Here is a 22,838-nt window from a genome sequence, read left to right on the forward strand (position 1 = left end):
CATGGTTCTATTTGTTTGACTTGCGGTTTCACAGCGGGGCCTGATGCAGATGTTAATGTACAGATGTTAATGAGCTGATGGGCAAGAGCAAGATGTGTGAAAAAAAACATGTATATGTGAGTATTCTTGTTCCCCAACCAATAACTTCTTTTGGTGTACGACTGCTGAACAGGTGGATACTGATGATGATTTTCTTGCATCACTTATGGTCACAAAGCCATTACAGTTAGCCTCTTTTTAGCCCAGAGGAAAAACCATGTTGTTTTTAAGACACTCATAGTGTGACACCTTTAAACAAACAAAGACAACAAATAACATCTCCCACTTCAGGGTGCAGCATGATCTTTTCCATTGGCACAACTTTTAATGTATTTGGTACGAGTCGTACAATACGTCCATTTCATTTGATGCAGGCTGGATAAAGTTGGTATGTGACCGTGTGCACATGTGAGCTTCATATCTTCAGTGCCCTGTTTGCTGTTTGTAGATGCCCTGTTGATGCCCTCATCAAACAACACAAACAGGATGAATACAGAGAGGATGAATTAAGCAGTGACTTTGGCTGGCTGAGAGAGGATGCTGAGAACATGAGCAACTTGGTAAACAGCCTGTGAACTACTTGCACCGAGAAGCAGGCAGCTCAAACCCAAATCTCTGGATGTAGAAACATGTTGGACTTTGTGTCACTATTTATCCCCTTAACGCTCCAAAGCCCCTTGTACCAACCATTTACTCCTATAAAGAGCCACGTGTTTGGCCACCCAAACACGTTCAGTTTTACACAATCTGCCTTAATCAACACGGGTTCAAACAGCCTGTTAGTGCGGGTCATCCGTGGTCGGTTACAGCTTACAGCGAAGTTTATCTGAATTCCAGCAGGATTATAAAGAAGCTCAGCACATTCTGGGTCCTGAAAACTCACGTATGTATACATGCGTGGTCTTTGTGGCCTTCTGACACAGTGCTATTAGGAGTCATGTAACGCCCCATTAGCCTATAAACCTGCTGAGCTTGTTCTGACCTGGATAGAAGTGGCCTTGCCTATGGACGCTTCAATGAATCTATGATCATCTTGGATCCTGTAAAACTGATCCACAGTTAGATAGTTGATACAAAATGATCAATTTCTCAATGCATGTGTTCCTAAAGCTACGCTACTTTAAATTCACAGCAACAAAACGTGTGAGAGGAGCTCTTGCAGATGTTGGAAAGTAACCAATGACAATAACCGCACCACTGCACTTCAGTATTTACAGTATCTGACCGCTTCTTTGAATCTCTGATCAACTTAAAATGTGAGCATCCACTGACATCAACTTTTTACTCATTTAATTTCACTTTTCTTGTTGATACTCGTTTACTATCTCTTAATTATTATTTTCCTTTCAAAAGAAAATGTCAGAGACATTTCCACTTAAAATAGTACATGATGAAAATGAACACCTCCACACCATAAGATCCTGATCATTCTATTGTGAACAATTGTGAACTGAATGTCACATCCTGTGCTTTTCTGTCCTTACTAAATGAAAATGGATCACTGTAAGTGTACTGAAGTGTCAACAGTCGCATCAAAACAGTCCATTCATTAGCAAACCGACAGAACATGTATCATTGGCTACATCGCTTAGATTAACAAAGTCATCAATCAAACATAGAACATCATTTTTCTTTTTGTATTGTTATGAATTGACAAACTTGTTGTTTACTGCTTCATTAATCAGAACCATTAATAATACATAAAGTTAGAAAATCTAACAGCACTAGTGCAGAAACTGAAACTGTGGTAGAGCTTCATATACAGTAAAAAAGTATCAAACAAAACACATTAATTATGTATTTAAACACTGTGATTTGTGGTAGTGACTCATTCCTGAGAATACTTTAGAGTGCTGTGTGCAGACACACACACACACACACACTTGTGGGATTTGTCATAATTCTGCTCGAAATCTGCAGGCATTGGTCAGCCTCCTGGGAGTGTGTTTCCTGGCGCACGTTGTGTCATGGTAGAACCCCTCTGTGAGGACGGAGGATTTGCACACACACACACACACAGTGAACTCTCGTCACTTGTGTTTGTTTCCTGTCTCCCCAGCTGCTCTGACCCTTCCCTTCCCTTCCCTTCCCTCTGTCTCTTTTTCTTGACTCTCCTCCGATCATTCCAGATCTCTCCTCCCTGCAGTTGTGATTGTGTGTTTTTTGAGAGCGGGATGTGTTGTTCGGTGGGTTTTGCCCGGTCTCTGGGTCTGGCCCTGCTGCCTCTAGCCCTCTGCTGTATTGTGGCCAACCTGCTGCTGCTGTTTCCTATGGGAGAAACCACCTACATCAAGCAGGACCGCCTGACAAGCTACACCTGGTACTTTGGAGGACTAGGAGGAGGGGGACTAATGGTGAGTAAAACATACTACTATAGGTCCAAATAGTTTATGCAACTTAAGTGGGATCATAACATTTGGTAGAGGTGGAAACATTTCAGCGTGTATTGTGTGATAAACAAACTTAAGGTGCTGCTCATGGCTTTTGAAGAAACATCATGCACACATACAGATCCCTTTATTTTAGTTGTATCATCAGACTTGGAACAAACGCACTGTAGTGTGCCTTCTCTCTTAAAATTGTCAACCTTCGTTTCATGGGATCTTTTTGACTTTGAGTTTATCTGGTGTTAAGTTGGTTTTACTGTTTTTGGAGGAGTTATAAATGTTCATCTTTTTTTTTTTTTTACTTCAATCTTTTTTTCGTGGCAATAAGTGATGTAAAAAAAAAATCTCATAACGTTTTTCTCTGTGACTCTGTATTTCTGACAAAATCCTGATGAGCATCTTTTTAAATGCATGATATGCATATGATCGTTTTTGCCATGTACATTTCCCTGATGTCACTGTTACCACGTTGTGGAACTTATGACTATGAGTAACAGTGAAGACAATAAAGTACTCTGAATCTCTCGTCGTCTGGCGTCACAGCAAGTAATTATTTTTATAACTGAGGGAAATTTCTTCTCATGTTAACTAAAATGAATTAGAGGCTTTCAAAGCATTTGAGCCATGTGACAGTAAAACTCCCCACAGAGGAAACTTTATAGTGGATAAATAACAAGCCACAGTCACTGTACATTATCTCCTCCATTCCTCTCTTGTTCAGTGGTAGCAGCAGATACAGTGTGTGCTATTACACAGCCTTTTTGAAACGTATGCCTTTGTTTAAATTAGCTTTCCACCTCCTTTTAATTCATTTATTTGTGGTAATCGGCACCTCAGATAAACATTTAAAACCTAAGTATATGATGTTAAAGTAAGCGATGACTTGTTCCCTTTTTGCAGTCGTTCAGTGTGTCTGCAGATGTTTGAGAACAATGAAGGGTTGTGTAAATTCACAGTTAAGCCGTCTGCTCTACATGCTGCTGATCTGATGGGTTTATACCCGGACCAAGCAGAAGAGAGTTGTTCCTTTAGTTTGGTTTTGAGGAGAAACAGAGGAGAGACTGTGTTTTCCTCAGACAAGATTGACCCTGTTGACCAGCAGAGCTCTTGTGCTGGAACGATTTACTCCCTAAAACTATTTACACTTTTTTGTAATAGTTTGTTTTCCTTTGGTCCCTGAAGAAAGAGAGAAGCATTCAGGAATATCTCATCACATCACGAAAGTTCATAAAGCGAAGTTCAAATCCAGCAGTTACACCTGCTGGATTTGAACTTTTTGAACTTTTTTCATTTTTATATAACAATGTTCGGAGGGGTAACTAGGTCCAGTTGAGTTATGAAAGAGAAATGTCTGATCCTTTTGTATGCCTCTCTTACAAATCTTTCACAATAAAAGTCTGAGGATTATGCCCCTTAAATTGCTGAAAGGCTCTTAAAGCTGATGTAGGCAACTTCTGAGAAACGAGCGAGAGTAAGCCAATTTCCCAAAGGCTCCATGAATACACGTGCACTGCCTGAGCATACAGTGGATGTTGGCACTAACTGTGTCCTTCTTACAGTGGCCAACAAGGTGCAGTTTCCCTGCATTGGCACTAACAATTTCTGAGGAGAAACAGGCTACAAATTCAATAACAATGCAAATTCAAAAATACCTGCTAAAGTCCAAAACTGGCACATTAGTCAGCTCTTTAACTCTGTTGTCACCCATCTCTGACATCAATGCAGCAGCCAGTATGTCTTTCTAAGTTTCAATTCCAGTCTTGAACGGTGAGCGGATTAAAGGCACCCCCACACGACCGTTTGCCAAGCTAACGGCAAACCAGGTGTTGCCATTGTTTCTACCTGAAATAAAAAAAAAAGTGTCACATTTTTCAAGCTTCACAACTAAACATGGTAAAACTAAGTTTGACATGCTTTTAAAAAATGGAGAGAGGTAAGAGCACAGAACTGATGCTGAACTAAACACTTCTGGAAACCTGAAAACTGTAGTACCACTTTTAAATGCTAGCTGTCAAGTTTTGTGTTTTTCCTTTAATTTGGAGATTGGTCATTATTCTTAAATATTTCAATAGTCATTCATTTATTTTCATGCACAACTATTGAGGACATGTTCAACTATTCCCTCAAGTACAAAACACAAGTGTGTGATTGTTTTTACTGCTGCTGTTTTTAATGGCATAGGATCATCACATGGCTGTATCACATCTCAAAGCTAGCCACATGAACTCAAAATAATCCTTGAATAATCTTTGGACAGTTTCCAGTGACTTTTAAAAGTAGTTTGGCATGAAATGCCCATCCCTAATTTAAATCAGGAGAAAAAATGTGAAAGTCTTTCCCTTGATTTAGTTCAGGTAAATAAAGTTCTCGCTCACTTTTAACGGAATAATATATTTAGGTTTTTTTTGGCACATGTTGTATTTGATATTAAAGAAAGAGTAAGATAATTTATCCTGGAGATTATTAAGCTCCTATTTCTGTGATTAGACTCTTCACGATGCTCTTGTTTTTTCCTGTGTGCTTTTTCCTTTTCTTGTGGAAAAAACAAAACACTAAAAAGTCAAAGGTCAAACTGGAACCCTCTGAAAGAAATCTAACTATAGCCCCCTTCCACCCTTCCTCCCTCTGCTCTCCTGTTTCCTTTCTCAATGTGCTTTCCTAAGTAATGTTAGTCTCTCTCTCTCTCTCTCTCTCTGCCTCGTCAAAAGGACAGTGATTCACGGTGACATCTAGGATGTGTGTTTTTTTTTGTTTTTGTTTTTTTACCATGCCCATAACCTTCTGCATGTGTGTTAATGTGTAAAACCCTGAAGAACTCCCCCACCCCGACCCCTCTGTTAGGATGTGACTTTAGATCATCCACTGCTGGGAGAGAGTCAGCGGGACAGGAAAAAGGAAGCAAGGAGGAAAGAGGGCAGGGATAGTAGAGGAGTAGAGCCTTGAAACAAACGTGTTGGATTTCCTTTCCTGCTGTTCCATTTCATTAAGACTCTTGACAGACTGCATATGTTTTTGATTATATAATGTCTATTTGTTAGAAATGTCCATTCATCAAAATCAATCATCAACCAATACACAAAAACCAACTGTAACTCTTTTCCGTGGCTGTTTTTAGCTAGCAGTGTGGCTTTAGACAGTTTTTGGAAACATTTAAAATAAATGTTCCCATCTGGATTTCTTCTTTTCACCAGACTTTTTATGAGCGGTCAATATCTTTATGTTCTAGATTACTTTAAATCTTCCTTAAAATGCTAACGTAGCATGCTGACAGTCGATATCAGAGTCCAAAATGATTGATGAGTATTCAAGAATAATGAGAGAGACAAAGACAAGGGATCTGAAAGGCTATTGATTTAAAAAAAATAAGAAAAGAAAAAAAAAGCTGAAGGAATAAATAAACCAATAAAAATGCAGAAAAAGGAACCAACGTTTTCTATTCTTCCAGATGCTGGTTCCAGCTGTGGTGTTTATCTCTCTGGGGAAATGTAGCTTCTGCTGGAACGAGAGCTTAATGGTAAGGGCCCTTACAAACTCATCAATTACACTGCACATTTCGAATATGCATTTTCTCGTGTTCACCAAACACTGAGTTCACAGTTTGGATACAGGAGTGCTGATAATGTAGGCCTTCTTCTCCATTAAAATAAAAGGCTTGATGGCTACAAATGTATTCTTTTGTTACTTTTGTTGCTTCTTCTTTGTCGACACTTAGAGAATAATATTCCACAGTAGTCATTAAGCCAGCTAACACTATGTCTTTATGAGGAGGAATGCTAATGCTAATCCAGTGTTGATAATTCAACAAGGGTCTCATTGTTCGTTAACCCTCCACAAAGTAAGCTTTGCTCACACAACTTGAGCCACATGCACAGCTGCAAGTCTGGATTTCTGAATGTGTGTGTGAAGCAGCTGCCTCTGTATCTAAACCATGAACCAACTCACATGTAATATAGACAGACACACTGCTGCGTATCTGCTTTAATGCTGTGTTGTGTACCTGTGGTGGTCTCCAGATGTGCGGGTCAGTGTTGGCAGCTGTGATCGGGCTGGTGGGATCCTGTTACTGTTTGGTCATATCTGGGTTGACCTTGGTGAAGGGTCCACAGTGCTTCACCTCTTTAGGATGGTCATACCCCTTCTTAAACCAAGGGGGCAGGTATGGAGACACTCTCACCTATTGTGTGTGTTAGTGGTGGTTATGGCAAGTATAATTAACAAGGACGTGGGCATACCGATGCTTCATCTTTTAGGTTGCATCTGATACTTTCTTTCATTTTCCAAAAAATAGAGGGCAGTTTTTGCACTCTGAAAACTCACTACTCTCATGTGAGAGGTCTTGTAGTACAGCATGGCTGTTTCTGTGAAACTTTTCTTCAATTATACTGAATCTAATAGATCATAAAAACAAAGGTATGGTCACAAATGTGTGAAACAGGTCCAACATTCAAAGCAAGACCTACAAATGTGCATATTTATTCACAGCTTTGTGTTGACTTTATAAACTCACTATACAAACAATACATCTGCCTTTGCTCTAAACCCTAGACTTTATAAGAGGACAAACATAAAGTCAACTAAAATTAGCCGTTTTAATAATTAAGTCTGTTCTGTAGCCAAAAGTGGCCATATTTTTAAGCCTGGTTACCCATTTCTCAACCACCATTTTCTGGTTTACATGTCACAATGGCCGATCCATTCCAATTCCAATGGCTTCATATTGTACCATTATTTACAAAATAAACACAATGCAGTATTGATAAAGACTTGAAAATATGTCTGAAAGTCAACACTTTCAGATCTCCATATGTCGCGAACAATGGCGTCACTCCCTGCTGGTCATTAGCAGGAGCACTGAAGGCTGGTTTAAGGCACGTCACTGTTTATAAAGTCTCTGGTTCATAGCCTGTATACACAAAGACACAATGTCACTGAAGCCACTGGAAATGCTTTCCAAACCTAACTTTTGTTCAATCTACATACAGGCAAAGAGATGGACATGTCGGAGACCTTAGCCTTCTGCAGCTGTCAGTTTGAACAGTCATAAACCTTACTATGCATTTCTTTACTGTAGCCTTAAAATAATTAAAACAGATGAGGTATTTAAGATCACACTCCATGTACAGTGTTTACTAGAGAAGACATTCAGCTTTATGCAGACCAAAACATCTTTTTGAAACAGGCTGTGAACAGGTTCACTCTGCTGTCGAAACGAGCAAGGACTCTTGGTCTTTGTAGTCAGCCTCAAGCTAATACTGCACTGGCTTCATTTCTAGCACTTCCAGCAGCTCCTTCGTCTTAACACAGCGTTATTGTAGATCCCAGGAAGAATAGCTGCAGCTAATGGGGATTCTGATAAACTAAACTTAACTAATCATCCTGTGTGTGACTGTACCTGAACTCTCTGTCTCTCCTACAGGTATCTCTTACAACCAGAGACTTGGTCCATATGTCTTCAGCCGGTCAACATCGTGGAGTGGAACGTGACTCTGCTCTGTGTGTTGATAGGCCTGGCTGTGCTGGAGTTCATTATCTGTCTCATGCAGCTGGGAAGCGGTTTGGTCAACGCTGTCTGTCGGCCCTTTTGCTATAAGCAGGAGTACAGTCTTAATGCTTAGACACACAGCCACACACACATTTATATGTATACTTACCTGCAGAGACACAAGAGCATGTGCACACATAAGCATTCACTCACTCCACCTGTACATGCACCTATGGGACGTTTATGGGCACATGCGTACGCACAGTCTTTTTGCCTTGTGTGTGTGTTTGAGAACAACACAGCATTACAACAACACAAAGTGCATCTCTATATTGTCATGCTTTCAGTTTTCCTTTTTAAAGTGGGAGATATTACTCGTCAGTCACTGATGAGGATTGATTAAATTTCAAGGGCATCAGGTCATCAGTCCATAATGAAATTGTGTTTTTGTGTTTTGTGTGAGTCTTGAGAGTCTTGAAGAGTGCATAAAAACAAATTAATGACGCTATATCAATTTGTAACTGGCAATCTGTACATAATAATGTTGATAATAAGACAAAGGAGAGCATCCTTGATAATGATCATATTAGGTGTATTAGATGTTAGGTTGAATTAGTTGTGTGACACCTTTGTGTTGGACACTGAGTTCTTAATGTCAAGGTTGCTCACTTTCTTTATTCCCATTATTTACAGTTTACCTCGTTGACTTCAGAAAGCCAACAGCTACACTTTTGTTTTATTGGATACAAAGATGATACAATCATTTAAATCAGTCAATCTACTTAAAAGAAGCCACATATTTTTTACCGTCAGTATTTATGGTGGGACACGACTCCGCTATTTCAGTGATCATTCGATCCATTTGTGACAGTTTCTTTGTTTTGGCTCAAATATTTAAACACTGGACCAAGTGAAGAGCATAAGCAGATGTCTGTGTTTATACATTTTTGTTATAAATTGTTTTTTCTCTTTCCAATGCTAGGTCAGTGTTAACAGACATTTTATATATATTTTAGTGACATATTTTTATAATGTGTGTTTGTTTGTTTGTTTGTGCTGCCTTGAATAAAAAACTACTATTTCCATTTTATACTTGATCTTTTTTTTTAACGTCAAATACAGCAGGTTTAGACTTGTGGGAAGGGTATTCTCATTACAGTGAGCTTAACTCTTAAACCCCAAAAGATGTGGTTTGTAAACAATAACAGAAAGGGTTTAATAACGCATAGATGAAGGAGGTGCATTCATGCTTCCCTCCCTAGGTATTCAATCAACACATTTAGTTTTTTAATTTTAACCATTTTTTTTCTTTTTTTATCTTTATGAGCATTTATGAATGTAGCCTACTCTATGTATTGTAAGCAGTTCCTGGACTAAAGTGTTTGTCCTGGAGTTTCCAGAGTCACCTTTTATTTATCTTTGCAATATCACGAGCCAAACTGAGTAAATGTGCTCTTTAACCCTTGGAGCCAAGTGCGTTTCAAGTCTTTTTTTTAACCCAATGGCACTGTGCCTTTAATGTCACAATAATGTTCTGAAATGTATATTAGAGACACATTATAAATAAGATGTCTTTCATTATCCAACTTTCTGTTCTGTGTTATCAGAGAACAGCAAGGTGAATATTGACCCTTCTGTCAGAGAGACCTCCACATCAGCTTGTAGTCAAAAAAAAAATGCTTCCTCATTAAACATGTGAAACTATCACAATAAATCTACCAAACTGTCTTCAAATGTGCGTACATGAATTTGGCCCTTATTGACTTTGTGGGGAAAAAAATGATTGAATTAAGTAAGTCAAAACTGTGAGAAAACAAAATACACAAACTAGATCTGACTACTGAAATGTTTTCTTTCTGAGGGACTTTTCATCCCTTTGTAGTTAAAATTAAACAGCAGTATTGACTTGTCCAAAAGTCAGTGATTTCCTCATTGGCTAAACGTGACTACACTCAAGTTTTGGCTTCATTCTGTTTATTCATTCTGAAGGGAGATATATGATATCAATACACTTTTACATTTTATCAATATAAACTGTCCTCCGACCTAAATCATTTTATGCTTTGAGTACGAGATTTTCTGTTCTTATGAAATTCTGTTTGATTAAAGAAGGAGCCCTGATAGGTTGGCTCAAATCTCCTCTGTTGGTCATCAAACCCTTTTCCCGACTCGGCCATTCCCAGCTGTCGGTAAGCTGAGGGAGTATAAAGACCTGACCAGGGTCTAAAGTCTCTCAGACAGACTGACTGATAGATCTGTTTGTTTTCTGCACAGCTTGGATTCTTCATTAACATCTGCTGGATTACAGCTGAGATTTATCTTCCTCTGTCGGTCTCTCTGCCAAGATGCTTCCTTCAGGGTTAGGCAGGGTGTTGCTGCTGTGTTGTGTCGCAGCATGTGTGTCTGGGGAGTTGAGAGGCTATTTCTTTCGGATCGAGGAAATATCTTGGAACTACGCCCCAACTGGCATGAACGTCATACAAAACAGAACCCTGCTGGAGGATGAGTGAGTATAAAGCACAGTATGATGCCTTCATTATAGGGATGTAACAAATCTGTAAACACACGATAGGATACAATTGAGAGATACAAAATGAGAGACAAATGGAGACTGAAAAAGATTCCTTTAGGGAATGCACACCTGCTTGTCTGCGTGGTTAGGCCTTTTAAGGTTGTTTTTTTGTAACAAGGGGAGCTGATTGGAGCTTCTCATTGTGCTGTCGATTAAACACTGCATCATGTTGGTTGTGCTGTTTGTGTATTTCCTCGTCTTCTTAAAATATTTACACACCAACCAAACAACTAAACTCCTCTTCGGTGTCAAGAAAACATTTGCGTCCATTTCAATGTAATTGTTTGAATGTTTTAAATCACTTTATGGCTTGGTAACACTTTGTAATCTAAAATGTCCTCTACTAACTCAACTCCATCCTTCGGTTAACTGACCAATTCTCCCACTCCAATCGATTGGAAGTTTTTCAACATACATTGAAAAAAAAAAAAAAAAAAACAGCCCCTAATTTTTTAATCCACAGAACAAAAAGTATGTACTTCTAAACACAGTTTTCTTTTAACAGTGGGGTATGATTCGGTTATCTGTTTAATCGATCTCTTGGACTCTGTACAAATAACCCCTATATTATACAACCTTTATTTTGCTATTTGTTATTTATTTGCTATTTGGTGAGATTTTAAATGTGACATTTTAAATGTCTTCAAAATAGGGAATGTATAAGTAGGTATAGGTAGCACCTGCACCTATATAATTACATTGATTGTGTTATGAACTTTATCCTGGTTTTGATCATTTTTCGGGATATGACGTTAACATGCACACAGAAACCTGGTTGATAAAGACTAGTATCAGTATCACGGCAGAGTCCCTTCTTTTGTGCCAATGTTTGGCCATGTATACGTAATGTTTCTTCAGTACTTTACAATGTGAGTTGACTTGCTCCACTGTGCTTGTTGAGATGCCTGTAGTCTGTACATGGGAGACTTGAAGAGGTCAAAATTTTGTGGCTTTCACCAACTACAAGTTTTTGAAAATGTACTTCATGAAAAATTAATAGACGCTAACTCACATAGCTTATTCTCCCTCTTTGTAGAGAAGCCTCTGTCTTTTTAAAGCGAGGCCCCCAGCGGATCGGCCCCACTTACAAGAAGGCTGTGTATAAGCAGTACACTGACAGCACCTTCAGGACAGAGATCACAAAGCCGGAATGGCTGGGCTACCTGGGACCTCTCATAATGGCTGAAGAGGGCGACACGGTGATCATCCACCTGAGGAACGCGGCATCTCGACCCTACAGTATTCACCCACATGGACTGAACTACAGCAAAGGCAATGAGGGTGAGGAATTATTAAAATAATACAGACATCTGTGCATGGAAAGATGATCACCAGAGAACAAGGTAATGGTGTTATCAGTTGTTTCTAACATAATCAATGCTATACTATGAATATGTCAAAAATACTTTCCACTAGTGAACTTTCAGGCCTCCGAACGGCTCACGTTAGCTAGAATGCTACTGCTAATGTAACAATGGCTGCACTGATATTGTGTTCACATGCTGTTTGGTCCAATTATAAGTACAAATGAAACTTTTCAGAGAGCTGCATATTCATTACTTACTGATAGCACACTGACATGGCTCTTTACAGATGAAACAGGCTTGGTTATTAGCGCACGCTCTTCTTTAAGGGCTCTGTTAAGAAAGGTTGTCCTTAATGAAAGTTAAATGAAAAGAACAAGCAGTTCCAGGGGCCGACGTTGAACGCCCATCTAATCCAGCTGTCATTCATTTAAATACAAAACAGAAAAAAGAACTGGCAAAAACAAAGGCATCAGGGATTGGTAACTTCTCTGTAGCCTGCAGATAAAGGAGGCCTTTCTTGCTTTACAGGTGGGCAGTTCCTTTAGTATGTGATGTCAGATGAATGACTTTACACACAAATCATAGCTGTTATATTATCAACGTTCAAGTAAAGACTGTCTGACACTGAGTTTTCAGAGCAGTGCCAAAGGCTTAAGGAAGTTTTTTAATTTTTATTTGGAAACATTTTGTTCACGTTTAAAAAAAATGAAAAAGCGCTCAACTTTTGCATTGTGATAGATGTTTCATCTCTGTTTTTTTTAACGCTTGTAACGTTCCTTCTAGGAGCACTTTACCCTGACGGGACTGGTCCTGAACTGAAGACTGACGACTCAATTGCCCCTGGTGCAACAAAAATGTATCAGTGGACCCTCCCAGAGACACACATCCCAACAGCAGACGATGGCAACTGCATGACCAGATTCTACCACTCCCACGTCAGTGCACCAAAAGACATCAACTCAGGACTCATAGGACCCCTCATTGTTTGTAAGAGAGGTACATAAACCTTTTGTGTACACAAATAGAATTAGGTGTATTCAAAGTAGAGCTAGTCACTATATTTATTCTGATGCTCAGTATCCCAATAAAATGTATATCTATTATTACTGTTTTTATTACTTTACATGACACTTAACTCTAACATCTTGCTGATGAAAAATCAAAAACATGTACTGTTACCTTTATATCACTCTGAGTGCAGGATTTTTAACAAGAATAGAAAGGGGCAATCTGCAAAGTTACAAAAAAAAGCTGATCTCAGATTTAACCTAAATTAAGCCACATTTTTGTCTTCGACCTGCAGGTCAAATTTACCCGATTCAAGACTAATTTGTTGGAAAAATATTTTTGTTCCGTCCCCCAAAAATTGTTAGCGAAAATGTATTTTAAAAAAGTCAATTTAAAAGCCGTTTTAGGACAAACTTTTAAGCAGTTTAAAATTTCATAATCAACACAGACTTACCAGGGCAAAGAATGAACTCAGGTTGGTATCACTCACATCTAAATTGAGGAAATAAATAACGCTTTTAAATTTGGATGAAGATATCTTTCCCAATGAATTCCTGTCAATAAGAAAAATAATTATATTGAAGGCTGCCCTCACAACATCAATGTACATGTTTCTAAAAGGTGCTCTCATTTCCTGTTTAGGAACTCTGGACTTATATGGAGACGGTTCAGGAGACTATCTGTACGCTCTGCTTTTCATGGTGTCGGATGAGAACTTCAGCTGGTACCTGGATGAGAACATCAGGACGTACATTGCGAATCCTGCCAGAGGTCTGAAGGAAGACGAGGATTTCATTGAGAGCAACAAAATGCACGGTTAGCAGGGAGTTAACACATTGAAACACCCATCTACATTTACACAGAGAAACACCTTTAACTGAGTGGTGATTTCAGGAATAAACGGTTATCTCTATGGTAACCTGCCGGGACTCAGCATGTGCCAAGGAAACAAGATCTACTGGCATTTGTTTGGCTTAGGCAACGAGGTAAATATATGACTTGATCATTTTTAGGATGACCCAACACTTACATTTATCACACTAACAGTAAAACATCTTGTATTTTCCAAAGTTTTCTTGAAGGTCTTTGCAGATTTTAAAACGTTGAATTTCCAAAGTTAACCCTAAAAAATTCAACCTCATAGTTTTATTCAGGAATATACCAGAACTTTATTTCATTTTTAAAAAATTGGAATTGTAATAAACATTGACAAAGTAACCACATTTGGTTCAAATGCCACAATAGCACGATCAGTGACGTAGGGTGATCTCTTCTAAATTGGCTGAGTGAGGATCACATGCTTCTTGACTTAAATGAGGTGCAGAAGGTTGGCCATATGTAATGTTTGTGGAAATTACCAAAAATAGTCACTTGCCCTATAAAGGGTTGAGTAGTTTTATTGGATTTAAAAAGGATTTTAGTTCAGAACAAAAAAAGAGAAAAAAAAGTCTTTCCTCTCTATTAACCTCTTTTCTTAGTTTTTTTTAAACTCAAATGTGTGCACATTTGTTGCTTTCGCCTACAACAATCTGAGAGCTAACTGAAAGCATGTGAGTTCAGTCAATATTTGAGGATTTTAATCTAAACGTCTACAATAGGTGGACATGCATTCAGTCCACTTCCATGGCCAGATCCTGACCACTCAGAACCACCACACAGACACGATCAGCCTCTTCCCCGGCTCCAGCACTACAGCTGAAATGGTTGCTGACAACGTCGGACACTGGCTGCTGACGTGTACAGTCAATGACCATCTGATGGGTGAGCTCAACATCCTTCACTCTTATTTTGAAAGCAGTTTTTTCACGCAGTCACTGTACTGGATACACATTTTAACTGCTTGTTATGTTATGAGTTTTTATTTCCTGTTTTTGTTCAGCTGGAATGCAGGCTATATTTGAGATCAAGAAGTGTTTCCCTAACGTGCATAAGCCCCGCCCACACGGGGAGCTCAGGCAGTATTTCATTGCTGCTGAGGAAGAAGTCTGGGACTATGCTCCTACGATACCTACTGATGGGTCTGTTATTGAATGCACGCACACACACATGTTCACACAATAGTTACTGTAACGTTGCTGAAACCTGTCAGTGAGATAAACATTTCCTTTTATTCTTGTGTTCTTGTAGAGAAGCTGACATGTTCATGACCAGAGGACGAAACCGTTTAGGAAGCCGCTATAAGAAGGCACGATACATAGAATACACTGACAACACCTTTACAACAAAGATGCTACGCAGCCCAGAGGAGCTACACCTTGGAATTCTGGGTAATCCAGGCTGGGGTGGAGATGGGCACATTATCCAGAGTCAGAAAAATAGGTGGAAGAAATTCATCATAGCACAATCTAAAACCTGTTACAAGTTGAGCATGTTAGCAAAATGAGAAATCCTCAAAACTGAAGTTATGTAATCTTTAGATAATTAAATACTCACACTTTTAAGTAAAATCAGCCTTTTTTTTTTGCTAAGTCCGGGTTAATTATTATATATCCTCATGGTGTGTCTGTGATGATTATTGTGTTGATTAAAGGTGGATTGTTTGGTTTCTAAATCTGTATTAACCTGAAAGATTTGATGACTGAATCTGAAGGAAGAAAAGTCTCACACGTGTGACACTTAAAGCAGGCCATGTTTTCGCATGAAATAAGTTTAAGAAATAACAGAATAGCTACATAGCTTCACATGTATTTCACCAACCGGTCAGTGAAGTATAGTTCTCTGTTTGATACCTGAGTGTACAACAAAGCATCATGTTTTACACACTCTTCATTTGTTTTCAAAGGATTACAGAGGAGTAAAAAGCACAATATTTCTCTCTAAAATTAGTGTGGAAAAAAATTCAGTCCATACATTTCTACTTAATTGTAGCACCCAGATTAAAACGCTTCCAAAAGTTAAAGTCCATCTATCTAAGTATGTTATTAATTATGCTGCCCTTTAAAGTAAAACCTAGCACACAACTCTATTACACCCTGAAAACAGTTTTCATGAATATGCAGGATATTCAATTTATATTTCGCTTAGTCTATTAAATCTGATTAGTGTGCGTGCCCCATATACAGAGGCTACAGTCCCACAAACGGGGGGGAGAATCTGACCTGGGGCTCCTGAACTGCATGCCATTCCCAATTCTCTCTCTCTCCCTCATTTCTGACTCTACCCGCTGTCCTATTTCTCGAACAAAGGCACAAAAGCCCAAAAAATAAATCTTTATTAAAAAAGAAGACACATAAAGATGTTCATCAAGAGCTGCTTCAGCCACATCGACTGGTTCTTGTTCAAAGTGTTCGATAAATGAACATCTGTCTTCCATGTCTGCAGGCCCTGTGATGCGAGCTGAAGAAAAGGACACAATCAGGGTGGTGTTCAAGAACAAAGCCAGCCGGCCTTACACCATGCAGCCACATGGTGTTCAGTATAACATCGAGCAGGATGGGACACTCTATTACAACGAACTGGAAGGTAACTACTATACATACACAAAACTGATACTTATATGCACAAGGAAAGATTCCTCAACTTCTCTGTTTTCTCTCCTCAGAGTCCTACACGGACAAAAAACTTCGAGAGCTAAAAAGACAACCAAGTGCGTTAAAGCCTCAGTAACAGTACTGTACTAATCAAGCATACGATTACAACAGAGTTCATAGTATTATAACAATCTCTCTTTTTTTTAAATGTTTGTGTTCAGGAGTGGTGACCCCTCCCCCAGCAGCTCTGGTCAGACCCGGGACGGTGCACACCTATGAGTGGACGGTGCCCGTGGGTGCTGGTCCGACACAGGGTGAGGCTGACTGTCTGACATATATGTACTACTCAGGAGTGGATCCTGTTAAAGACACCAACTCTGGACTGGTCGGGCCGCTCCTCGTCTGTCGGCCAGGATCACTCAAGCGTCAAGTACAGGTGAGAAGAGTGTCAGACACTGAATTCATTTTATTTAGGAAGGCAAATTACTGTCACCATGATGCTGATCTGAAGTACATGACATCACTACAAGAATCACAGAATCGGAAGAATGCCAACAGCGAGATTGGGTGGCTTTATTTTCTTTGTGTGAAAATAAAGTAAATAAAGATTTCTCTTTGGAAATTACAGAAAAAGTACAACAGTTATTTTTTTCAAACCAACACGTATACAAGAAACCCCAATAGAGACCTTTACTCTCCTTTCTTTATGTAGAAAAACTACGAGAAAGAGTTCCATCTCATGGCTACAGTGTTTGATGAGAACCTCAGCTGGTATATGGATGAAAACATTCGGACCTTCGCCACCGCTCCAACTACCGTTAACAAGGAGGAGGAGGGCTTTATAGAAAGCAACAAGATGCACGGTTTGTAGAAGACACACATAAGGAGGCTCATACAGTAGAGTCAGAGTCTTCCTGCAGTCAGTCAATCAAGATGTGAACTCTTCATCCCCAGGAAACAAAGAGCATTTTATCAGAGATAATAACTTGATGTTTTTTTCTTTTAGCCATTAATGGATTTGTGTACGGGAACCTCCCAGGCCTGACCATGTGCAAGGCAGATAAAGTAACGTGGCACCTCTCAGGACTGGGTTCAGAGCAGGACATCATCAGTCTTTACTTTCAGGGAAACCGCTTCATCTATCGCCAAAACAGACGAGACACCATTAGCGTCTTCCCTCACATCTCACGCACTGTCACTATGGAGCCAGACAGCATGGGTAAGCACCTCTCTGCAGTATACAAAACCCTCAGTGACACATTTTAGATCTTCCAGGATCTTTCATTTATCTTCAGAAAATGTACAAAAAAACCCACGCAGCTTTGAGAAATGGTGTCTGATAGTTCTGCTAAATCTGCTGCACAAGTGACGCAGGGAGATTTAAGTTGAAAGGCCCGAGGAGACACAACTTTCAGAACATCCAAGGTCAATAAAAACTGATATTAGTTTTGTTATGGAAGTTGATTGTTAGGCATGTTTTTAAAGTTTCAGGTCAAATTCACTATAGATAAATGCAAGTGTGGTTTTAGTTTGGTTAGCTTCACACAAGTGTGTGTTTCAGGTCAGTTTGAAGTGGTGTCAGCGACTGTCAATCATTACCGTGCTGGGATGAGAGCCAACTACACGGTACAGAAGTGCAGCGTCTTTCAGCGTCAGGGTGAGACGATGTTGCATTCAAAGACATTCTACATCGCTGCCATGGAAACCACCTGGGACTACTCTCCAAACCGCACCTGGGAGACTGAGATGTTCCGCGGCCAGGAAAAGTACAGTACAACCTGCACAACATGCTACGGCTAAGTTTGAAATGACTTTTACCTCTCACGCACAATCTGCACAGTTAGGTGGAAATGAGATAATAAGGATAATGAAAAAATATTCACAATTCCTGTCTTGCTTTCATTTTTTGGATTATTGAGTGTTTTGAATTTTACTTTTTTTTTTTTTAACCAAACAGATGAAAAAAGATGAGTGCAAAAAAAAAAATCATCAAATATATACTTGGAAATAGTTGTGCATGCTCAAACACACAATTTCATTGTTCCGGGTTAAACTTTTACAATGGCAGCAAACACAAGCACACAAACGACATGCTAAATAAGCATGTGTCCCTTCTTCTGCAGTCCTGCAACAGTCTTCTTGGATCAGCAGGGTGGATTTATAGGCTCCCGGTACAAGAAGGTGGTCTACCGCCAGTTCACCAACGACAAGTTCACCAAACAGGTGGAAAGAACAGCTGATAAGGAACACCTGGGCATTCTGGGTAGGCAGTAATGTATACAGTTGTGACTTCATATTAGATGAAAAATGATGATTTCTATAAATCGTTATATTTAGTGTTAAGCTAGTTTCTGATTAGTCCTGTTCTAACAATGCTTTCCCCTCTCTCAGGTCCAATGATTAATGCTGACGTAGGAGACAAGGTGAAGGTGGTTTTTAAAAACATGGCGACCAGGCCTTATTCTATCCAGGCTCATGGAGTGAAGACAGACACTCCTGGCGTTTACAACACACCACCAGGTACAGACGGACTGAAATCCTTCAGAGAAGTCAATGAACACAGAAAATGCTAACGATGCCTGTGCATTAGTCTGTGTCAGTAGACTCTGTCCTTCGTCCTAGCTGTACCACACTGTGTCTAACTTCCTTACAAAGCTATAGATAAGTGTCAGTATAAACAATGTTTTTTTTCACAGGTGAGACTCACACATACAACTGGTACGTCACAAAGAAAACAGGACCGACCGCTGAGCAGGAGGAGTGCTCTGTGTCAGCATACTACTCAACGACTGATGTTGCCAAGGTTTGCTTTGATAAACGCTCACGCAGAGGATGGGAAACGTGTTGTTATGAAAGCATTTCACTTGATGTGTACTATTTTATTCTCTATTTATTTGAGGCATTTGCACACATGTACACATTAACAAGCATGCACACACACACACACACACACACACACACACACACTCACATACACGTACATAGACATGCTGAAGTTGGTTCAAACTTTGATTACGACTGCTGATGTACATTTGTTCCCGTTTAATATAAATCTTGTCCCGTCACCGTTTCAAAAGCCTGTCAAAAGTTCAGATGCTGCTCAGAAGAACTTTCTTTTTAATCCTTTTGTCACATCATTGACATGGAGCTTTCCCTACTCGCGTACTGATTAAGATGGAGTATAAAATAACGTTTGAGACTAAATACAAAAGATTAAAATGTGGAAGCAAAATTAAAAGATTATAGTCAGAGGGTTATACAATAAATCTCCCAGTGAAGCTCTACATCTCATACTATCAATATATGTAATTAACTCATTACCAAGCCTGTTTAAATAGATCCAGTTCAGCAATTGGTTGACCGCATACATTTTTATATAACTTTTTGAAACCATGGCAAATTCATTGGTTATACAATGAACAAAAATCAAGGTGGAAGAAAAAGTGCCCATGCATTAAAGCTTCCTGTTGGGACTCCTCCTAACCTTGAGCCCAGCCTCTGTTTACAATCAACTTCTGGTGTTTACCCCAAGAAGGATAGATGAACAAGATCGAACACATGCAGACACACATACACCGACCTCCTTGTGTAATCTTCTGCCTTCCAGGACCTTTACAGCGGTCTGATTGGTCCGTTGGTGATCTGCCGTCGGAGCTGGGCCAGGTGAGTGCTTCTCCCTCTAAATTGAATTCAGAACTCCCCAAACCATTTCATATTTCATACTTCTGCAATCTCCAGACTTCATGAGGCAGGTGGCTGTTTTGTAATTTTCTGTCGTGCATTTCAGAACACGTACAATGACGTGCTTTGGTAGAGTTTTAAAAACTGTGCTGCTCTCAGGTCTTTAGGAATGAAAAAGGAAGCAGAAGAGTTTGCTCTGCTTTTCCTGGTTTTTGATGAGAACGAAAGCTGGTGAGTACAATCTGACATGTTACATTAACCAGACATTTGAAGACCTTTAAATTGTTAACATATTTTAATATTATTTAAATGGTCAAGCATTTATATAGATCATTTTTACAACAGGGGAATTGGTTAGATTTGAAACAGCTGTATAAATCCCAAATGGCATACCTCCCTTAAAACTCCAAATGCTGTTGATTTCTGTTTGCAATTCACCTGAGGATTTAATAGCGCACAATATTTGGCTACGATTACACTTGTGCTTCCAGGTATCTGGATGAAAACATCAGGACTAACATCAGAACCCCTCGAGCAAACCTGAAGGATGATGAAACCTTTATTGAGAGCAACAAGATGCACTGTGAGATAAAAACACAAAATGAACTCAGCATCACTTTGAGATTCTGTTGCTTCATCTAAAGACATTTCACATTGTGTTTGTGCTTCGCAGCCATCAATGGTTTGATGTATGCAAATGTGAATGGTCTCAACATGGAAGTGGGTGATAAGGTTTACTGGTACCTGATGGGAATGGGCAATGACGTGGACATACACACTGTACACTGGCATGGACACATGGTCGAATATAAGGTCAATAAGAATACAACAACAAAACTTAGAGTTACCTTTCAATCACAGTCACAAATATTACATATTCTAGTGCGACACAAATATACCAACTCTTCTTTCTCTCCAGCTGGGTGGAGGCCCTCATCGGACTGATGTGTATGAACTGTTTCCAGCCACCTTCCAGGTAAAACCTCAAATTATCCTGACTTCCTGCAGAATGTTTTTTACCTTCCTTTTGATAAATCATAGATCTCTGTGTCTTAGAAGAGTTATTGTTTGGAGTTTTCAGCAGTTTAAGTATGTTTACTTTTATTATATTTTATACATTGAAAACAAACTGTAAGGCGCCGGTAGCCTAGAGCGTGCCCCCATGTACGGAGCTGGCGACCCGGACTTGAATGCAACCTGTGGCTCCTTTCCTGCATGTCATTCCCCATTTTCCCTCTTTTCTCTCAGACAGTGAAGATGCGTCCTCAGTATCCTGGTAGTTGGCTTCTGCACTGTCATGTTACTGACCACATCAAAGGTGGCATGGAGGCGATGTATAACGTCAATTTAAAAAGTAAGAATAAGAAAATGCACACTATGAGAAATGACAAGGACGATGCTGTGCATTAAATCATAATATTTGTTTTCCTCTGAACAGAAAAGAGGAGACTGATTGGCTGAACAATTGAGGAAAAACATCGAGAGGCAACGGCTCCAGCTGAAAGATAACTTCAATAAATGTTTCACAAAACAGAAAAAAAATGCAGACTGCTTTGATGTTTTTTAAATAACAGAGAAAACTGTAAGACGAGAGAATAAATAAAGAAACGTGAACACTGCAGGTTGGTTTTAAGGCTTTTAATGGGTTAGTGTAAAAGCATCAGTCAGGCAGCAGGGGGCACTGTGGTCTGTGAATGATCTTTGCACAGCTCTAAAGAACCAAAACAATGAGTCAAACTTCTGAAGATTTGTTTTTTGCAACTTTGCAAAAAAGAGCCACTGATCTGTCGTAATCTGAGTTTTTTTCTGTAACCTCAAATTAGATCTGAGTCATTGATTTCTAATTAAATACTGTATCTCTCTCTCTCTCTCTCTCTCTCTCTCTCTCTCTCTCTCTCTCTCTCTCTCTCTCTCTCTTTATCTATATATAGAGATATCTATAAACATGAGGAAGATTAGGTAGGAAAGAGCTGATCTGTTTTGTAAGCAATCACAGTGTTATTGTATTTGATGTGAGTGGCATCAGCATGCGATGCATAGCATGTTCCCTTCTCGGGGTTTTAATCAAACTTTGTTGGTATATTCGGCTGGTCTACTCTCGATGTTGATTTGTGGTTGTAGAGAGAGAGACAGGCAGAGATGAAAAGGAGCTCAAACCTAGATATCCTGAGCTGAGGATGACGTTCTTTCATCCATCTAGAGATATCAACAATGCATGACAAAATCTGGGCCAAGACTGTTACGTCATACGGCGGGAATGCCTGTGGTATGATGAACCATTGAAGTGGAGGATTGCACAGAGTGAGGTGATGTATTTTCAGAAGAGAAGGAGACCAAGTGCAGAGGCACTGCTTGCCAACAGGTGGCCCCAGGCCAGTAGGGGGCCCCCAACAGCTGACAAACTTTAAACCACAGCGTTGCCTCAAAATGTGCACATTTTGCAATGACAGTAGGAAACCTCCCTAATTGGACCCTAAATTGGGCCTAGATGCGCCCCTGACCTGACCGAATGATTTCTAAAATAAGGCACTTCTCTGTTTCTTTTTGCCTTTCATTGTATTTGCAAATTGAGATCATTCAGATGTGACTTAATTTCTGGCACAACTGGGTCTCAGACATATATTGTAAATAGTCTCCTTGTATTTATCTAATCACTTTTTGACACATGGAAAGAGTCAGTCTGTTTCAACACTTGGTGGCAGTGTCGTTACCATATAGGAGTCAGGCGTTTATCAGCTTGAGCAGTCTGGTTTGGACTGATTTGGTTTCATCACTGCAGACTGACATATGTCCCTCTGCACAGGACTGTATTTGTTTAATGCTTTGTGATGCACTTCAGTACACAATGAAAGTTATCTATGGGTGTAGGGATTCTTTATGTCCAGTGGGGCT

The 22,838-nt window shown here is 39.6% G+C and overlaps 2 protein-coding genes across 3 annotated transcripts; both read left to right on the plus strand.

Moving 5' to 3' along the window:
- Positions 1-200: 200 nt before the first annotated feature.
- On the plus strand, positions 201-8,998 carry tm4sf18 (transmembrane 4 L six family member 18). Of its 2 annotated transcripts, none has more exons than XM_079350489.1 (5): positions 201-599; positions 2,169-2,393; positions 5,872-5,940; positions 6,440-6,582; positions 7,843-8,998. In XM_079350489.1, exons 1-5 carry the CDS (start codon positions 588-590, stop codon positions 8,039-8,041), a joined length of 648 nt encoding a protein of 215 aa, XP_079206615.1. In that variant the 5' UTR covers positions 201-587; the 3' UTR covers positions 8,042-8,998. The 2 variants fall into 2 exon arrangements, with proteins under 2 accessions (XP_079206615.1, XP_079206616.1); XM_079350490.1 differs by lacking the exon at positions 201-599 and adding an exon at positions 612-1,295.
- A 1,168-nt stretch (positions 8,999-10,166) lies between these two features.
- cp (ceruloplasmin) lies at positions 10,167-21,565 on the plus strand. The gene is made up of 24 exons (XM_079349698.1): positions 10,167-10,414; positions 11,517-11,761; positions 12,571-12,783; positions 13,438-13,611; positions 13,690-13,781; positions 14,394-14,556; positions 14,675-14,813; positions 14,923-15,062; positions 16,117-16,257; positions 16,337-16,381; positions 16,487-16,701; positions 16,978-17,128; positions 17,272-17,484; positions 17,827-18,031; positions 18,389-18,528; positions 18,657-18,785; positions 18,962-19,068; positions 19,873-19,928; positions 20,106-20,177; positions 20,438-20,529; positions 20,620-20,759; positions 20,866-20,922; positions 21,195-21,300; positions 21,385-21,565. Exons 1-24 carry the CDS (start codon positions 10,254-10,256, stop codon positions 21,405-21,407), a joined length of 3,219 nt encoding a protein of 1,072 aa, XP_079205824.1. The 5' UTR covers positions 10,167-10,253; the 3' UTR covers positions 21,408-21,565.
- The last annotated feature ends 1,273 nt before the right edge of the window (positions 21,566-22,838 follow it).

This window comes from Symphodus melops (assembly GCF_947650265.1).
Source record: "Symphodus melops genome assembly, chromosome: 8".
NCBI classification, from domain to species: Eukaryota; Metazoa; Chordata; class Actinopteri; order Labriformes; family Labridae; genus Symphodus; species Symphodus melops.